This window comes from Hypanus sabinus, chromosome 9, assembly GCF_030144855.1.
Source record: "Hypanus sabinus isolate sHypSab1 chromosome 9, sHypSab1.hap1, whole genome shotgun sequence".
NCBI classification, from domain to species: Eukaryota; Metazoa; Chordata; class Chondrichthyes; order Myliobatiformes; family Dasyatidae; genus Hypanus; species Hypanus sabinus.
Window position 1 is genome coordinate 3,996,702 of NC_082714.1, and position 6,347 is coordinate 4,003,048.

The 6,347-nt window shown below is 45.8% G+C and overlaps 1 protein-coding gene across 1 annotated transcript in view; it reads left to right on the forward strand.

Annotated features, from left to right (window-relative positions):
- Positions 1 to 6,070, forward strand: part of xpo6 (exportin 6) — a 166,215-nt gene extending 160,145 nt beyond the window's left edge. The window contains exons 23-24 of the mRNA XM_059978874.1: positions 507 to 737; positions 2,850 to 6,070. Coding sequence (XP_059834857.1) covers positions 507 to 737; positions 2,850 to 2,951 — 333 coding nt within the window. The 3' untranslated portion in view covers positions 2,952 to 6,070. The remainder of the gene's footprint in view (positions 1 to 506; positions 738 to 2,849) is intronic.
- The last annotated feature ends 277 nt before the right edge of the window (positions 6,071 to 6,347 follow it).

Here is a 6,347-nt window from a genome sequence, read left to right on the forward strand (position 1 = left end):
GGACAGGGGAGAAGAGAGACTGTCCGGTGGGTATTCTGTCTGATGGGTTGGGGAGAGGAGAGACTGTCCAGTGGGTATTCTGTCTGATGGGTCGGGGAGAGGAGAGACTGTCCAGTGGGAGAGGGGAGACTGTCTGGTGGGACAGGGGAGAGGGGAGACTGTCCAGTGGGTATTCTGTCCGACAGGATGGGGAGAGGAGAGACTGTCCGGTGGGACAGGGGAGAGGGGAGACTGTCCAGTGGGTATTCTGTCCGATGGGTCGGGAGAGAGGAGAGACTGTCCGATGGGACAGGGGAGAGGGGAGACTGTCTGGTGGGTATTCTGTCCGGTGAGTATTCTGTCCAATGGGACGGGAGGAGAGAGATTGTCTGGGTAGATAATTCAAAGAAACAAAAGGCAGATGTCCTAGTTTGAAATACTTTGTTGATTTAAAAAAGGCTGATGTGATTTAAAAGAATACCAGTCCTTTCCCTTGTTCTCAATGGTCTCTTTTGTTTCTCTGCCAGAAAATCTTCCGGACAACCATGCTGTTTCAATTTGTTAATGTGCTGCTGCAAGTTCTGGTCCACAAGTCCCATGACCTGCTGCAGGAAGAAATTGGGATCGCTGTGTACAACATGGCCTCCGTGGACTTCAGCAGCTTCTATGCTGCATTTCTACCCCAGTTCCTGGCCAATTGTGATGGTATTGACTCCAACCAGAGAACAGTGCTCGGCAGGAACTTCAAAATGGACAGGGTTAGTTACTGGAAGACGTGGAGTCATGCAAAGGCGCTGGAAAGCCAAGTGTTACACCATTGCCAGAGAGAGTCCTAGAGTTCTGCTACCCTTACTAAATGCTATTTCTAGAGTATTATGTTAAGTGGCTCTGCTTTCTGTCTGTGGTATGTGACATATGAGGAAAATGACCAGAGTGCAAATCCCTAAAAGATGGACGAAGATATTCTTCATTTGAAGATGACACAGTGTTTGATTGGAGGCATTGCAAACTGACTTAACAAACACTGCTGTTCCGGACCCTGACTTCAGTTAACTCAAATGAAGAGCATTTGTTGGCTCTGAGCCTCTACTCATTGGAGTTTAAAAGAATGAGGGGGAATCTCATTGAAACCTATCGAATATTGAAAGACCTAGATAGAGCGGATATGGGGAAGATGTTTCCTCCAGTGGGCGAATCTAGGACCAGAGGGCACAGCCTCAGATAATACAGTGGTGAATCTGTGGAACTCATTACCGTAGATGACTGTGCAGGCCAAGTCATTGGGTATATTTAAAGTGGAGGTTGATAGGTTCTAGATTAGTCAGGATGTCTAAGGGAGAAGGTAGGAGAATGGGTTTGTGAGTGATAATAAATTAGCCATGATGGAATCCCGGAGCAGATTCGTTGGCCTGAATGCAAATACTAAATCACCCACCTGGACACAGACAGGGATTAAACATCAAACCCTTCCTTCACACAAAATCTAATGGATCGCTCAAATGTAAAAACATCAGAAAGCCTAGAGAATTCCCAACCCCTCCTTTGCCAAAAAAAGTACCTGCCAATCGACAAGAAGAAAGAAAACACAGTAAAACTGACAGAGACTAGTACAAACTTCAGTCCAGACTAATAATCATATGTGTCTCGGAATTTCAAAAACCCCCTCCGTAGGTCCTTCCTTGGGCAGTGACTGCCAACCCACAGCCTCTCAACCTCTGGCCCAACCTGTGAACTTAATTAATCCATAGATCCTTGGATTGTGGGAATAAACTGGAGCACCCAGAGGAAAGCCACGTGAGCATGGAGGGAATGTACAAACTCCTTACAGAGGACACCAGAATTGAACTTTGAGCTCCATTGGCCCAAGCTGTAATAGCATTGTGCTAACCTCTACACTACCGTGGTGCCCCATTCGGTGTTTGGGGAGAGGTACATGTCCACTAACCACGTTTTAGGCATGACCATGGTAGAGGTGTGTGGGAAAAATCAGTGTATGCCCTCAGCTCACTAACACTAACCCTGACCATACATCTTCAGATAGGGAAGGAGCATAAAGCTTTCAGACTGGAGAGTATGCAGAAGCTGAAAATCCAGAGCAACACACAAAATACCGGAGGAACTCCACAGGTCAGGCAGCATCTATGGAGGGGAATAAGCAGGCAGCATTTCAGGCTGAGGCCTTTCATCAGGACTGGAAAGGAAGGTGGGGGAGAGGAGAGAAGACGAGCTGAAAGGTGATAGACAAAGGCAGGTGGGTGGGAAGGGGTGAAGTAAGAAGATGGGAGGTTGTAGGTGGAAAAGATAAAGGGCTGGAGAAGAAAGAATCTGATAGGAGAGGAGAATGGACAATGGGAGAAAAGGAAGAGGAGAGGCACCAGGTTATAAGCAGGTAGGAGGTCAGATTGGGGATTGGAGAAATCGATGTTCATGTCATCAGGCTGGAGGCTGCCCAGATGGAATATGAGGTATTTGCTCCTCCACCCTGAGAGTGGGCTCATTGTGGCAGAAGATAAGGCTGCGAACCAACAAGTTGGAACAGGAATGCTGTAACACTTGTCCACTAGCCTGTCTGAGACAATCAGATGGATTTAGCAGTGGAAATACAGGATGAAACCTTTGTTGTGACAATTTGAATTAAAAGGTACACACTTTTAGAAAGAGGCTCCTGTGATGTCAAGGTGAAATTACTGTGAGGAAAAGTTTTTGTTAAAACATCTAGTGACCTCTGTTTCAGCCACTGACTGAAATGAACATCTAAATTACTCAGGTTATGTTTGAATTTAAACAAGTTGCATCTGATCAGTTAGAGATGATGAATAATAACCTTTCTCTCTCTTTCTCTCCCTCCCTCCCTCCCTCCTTGGTGCTAGGATTTGCCTTCGTTTACACAGAGTGTACACAGACTTGTGAATGACCTGCGTTACTACAGGCTTTGTAATGGCAGTTTACCTCCGGGAACCATCAAGCTATAGCCTTCACGACTGAAGCCTTTCCTCTCATCCTCTCGCCAGGATGTCCAGTGCAACTTGCTGGCTGGACCCTCCGAATACACTGCTGCAGCACTTTGTGTCTTTGTCCTGCAGGAAGATAATAGTTGTATTCAGTACATTGACATGATGCCAATCGATCATGTAATCTGCACTGAATAGACATCAGTCATTTGCACCTTTGCATTGTTGTGCTCCTCTCAGCTGTTTCATTGGATTGACGCGACAGTGCTACCGTGGTCAGCATTTTGTTTCTCGTTTGAAATGCCTTGAACATTTCTGCTCTATACAAGCAGAGGACCCTCCATTTTAGGTCATATCATTCCAATGTGATACTATTGGCACACAATCGATGAAGAGTTTATGTTGTAAACTGTGTTCTGATCCTTCGAATTACCCTCTCCAAATGTATGCTGGATTATTTTTTAATGAAGATTTTAAGTCGGGTAAATTTATATTGTTTTCATTAGACTTCCACTCAACTTTGCAACATTTCTCCCTTACAGAACTTGTTTCTGTTGGTCTGTGTCATGTGTCCCCTCCTCATTCACCGAGGGTCTGTCAGAGGGAGTAGGAGTGCTTGAAATGAGTGACCCACAGACAAGTGACTCAAGCCTTTTATTGCCATTGATTTAAGGCTCTCAGTTTAGGACTGGTGTCTGAACTAAAGTGGGCTTTCATTGCTTAGATTCTGACAGGAAGATCCAACCACCAGCTTCCCATGTTTTCCCACCTGACTTTGCCGAACACCCCTAGCACTGTCAGTACCTCTGCCCAGACACTCGCTGCAGGGGTGTGGTTGTGGGCTGAGCACTCTTATGAGGAGTGGCAGTGGAAGAGATGAAGATTAGAGAATAATAGCAGAAGCATGTGTGAGTGTGTTTGGTGTTCCTCTGTCTGGACCTTCAAGTTGAGGAGATCAGGAGTGGACGCATGACAAACTGAAGGTTATTGGGGTTTCTGGAGCGGATCAGCACTGTGGAATTCACAGAAACCCTGAGCCATGATGCTGGCCAATGTACTTTGGGCACTTTGTCTGCCAGCTTAAGACCGCCTGGGCTGAATGTATTAAATGGGTGGTAAAGCCTCCTTTATACTTGAATATTAAACTTTTTCTCCCCCAAAGAAGCAATTGTTCCACCTTTAAAGTTGTAGGTACAAAGATAATGTGTCTGGAAAAAGGGCTTTTTCAATTGAATTCACTTAGAGCCTAATGGTTACCTGTGTATCAGCAGCAGACATCATTGTTCAAAACCTTGCCCAGTCACTGAATTGTTGGGTTTCCTTCAGTTTGGTGAACCCCCGGAACTAATTATCATAGAGCTGAAGGAACCCCAACAACTCAATGACCAGGCTTGGCTCTAGGGATTCACCAAGCCTCTTCACTGGGGTACATCATTCCTTCCAAAGTGTGTCACTCTGGGCCTGACCTACCACACACCACATAAAATCCATCCCTGTCTGCAGCTGTTTTTATCATGAAGCCGGCTCTGCATTTCTCAGCATTTTCATTAAATTTGTTTAAAAAAGCTGCTAGTAATTTTTCAATCTCCTTTTAAATTCTGGACTCTGAGTATTCAGGTGGAACAAAATGAGGTACGTTTCCACCCAAGCCAGGGAGCTCCTGCAGATCAGTAAGTAGGGGTCACTGCGTAGTTCCCTGTCCCTCGATTGGTCCAATGAGGTGCAGAGCAGGAAAAAAGTGGAGCCCTGTGATTAGGAGGTGACATGCTTGGCTCTGTAGTTAGACATCAGACTCTGTGCAAACTACTCTCCTCCAACAGAGTGCCTCGTACTGGCCCCCACCACAGTGGAAGCGGTCGTGATACTCCTCTGTGCTAAGCCTTGGACACGTGAGTGTGTTAGAGCTGACCAGTCCGGTTTTCCACCTTTCTGGGCTGTGTTGTTTAATTCAGTCAATGTCTGGTGATCCAGTCTTCCATTTTATTTTGTCCATTGCTCTAAGCCTGTAGCTTTTTAAGATTCTTTTACATTTTTGCTGTACATTGTACAGGAAAAAGTGGTACTCTGTAATTGCGATGTCCAGTTTTCATTTCATTGGACCATGTGAAATGTGGTTGGCTACACTGTCATTTTGGTCGGACATGGTTTCCTTGGGTTGGGGCTGTTGCCGAAGCTTCTGTGAGCCCTGTTAGCTCAATCACCTCGTGTTGGGGTGAAGGCACCGTGTTGCACCTCAACCTTTTTTTGAAGGATCCAGTATCCTCATTTCACAAACTGCTTTGCTCTTCCCCACTTTGCCGTGACCTGCCAGTGCTGTCTCCTCATCAGCCATTCAGAGCAGTGTGAGGTCGGCCTCAACTGGCTCTCCGCTCAGCAGCAAGAGAGAGCCCTCCTGTTACTCATCACCAGATGATGGTTTCACATGTCTCAGCCTTACATCAGGCCTCCCTCAGAGTCCAAAGCCAAAGCCCCTGCAATTGGTGGACCGTCTCGGTGAGATTGTGGGATTCCGTATTGTCGGAGACCCTGCCCCGACTACAGGGTCTTCTGCCCTGCTGCTTCCTTTCCTCGTTGAAGAATGCTTTCTCTGCAGTGTGATTGAACTGCGCTGTGGTATTTCTATCACTGTACGCAAAAGGGAATTCCTTCCAACGTACAAAGTTAATGTGACTTGTACCACAGCTCGCACTGCTGGTTTTCCCATTGTAAAGTGTGGCCAACCAGTTTGTGTGTAGCAGTTCGAGGCTCTGTTTACAATGTGTACTGAGAATGCCCCTCTGTAGTCACTGCAAGCGTTTGCCCCAGACGTGAGCTGTACTGGGCCAGCTCACACCCTGTACAAAACGGACTCCTCTTTATTTTTTTAGGATTATGGTGATACTTTGTACAAGTGTACAGTGATGTGATTATAAACAGATCCCAGCTTTCACCAAGGCTGCGTCAGTGTTTCTGGATGTAAATATGAGACTGTTTTGTGCCTGAACACTTACAATGAGAAGTGTATTAAATCTACACACTGGTTTTACTCTTCTGTGTTGAACCCATTTTGATTCTGACATTCCACTGCAGAATTCAAGTCTTTTATAATTGCATTTTATAAAAAAAATGTAGATATGACTTTTAAATAAATGATGATCCAAGTGCATGTTTGGCCTCAGGCATTTGGGAGTTGATGGGGTCGAGTTGAGGAAGTGCTGTCAGCCCATATAGAAGCAGCAACAAGCCTGGGCAAAGGTTAAAATGCCTGGCACCCTGCTGAATTACAAGCAGCCTGTTTAAATACTGTACCCCTGAGGAGTATGTACTGTGTGGTGAAAAGAAGTATTAAGCATCTGTCAGGATTTCAAATTCTGAGCTTTTTAGGAAATGAGTAGGTCTCCCTATTCCACCAAGTAAGTTGCTACCAGTAAAGTAGTG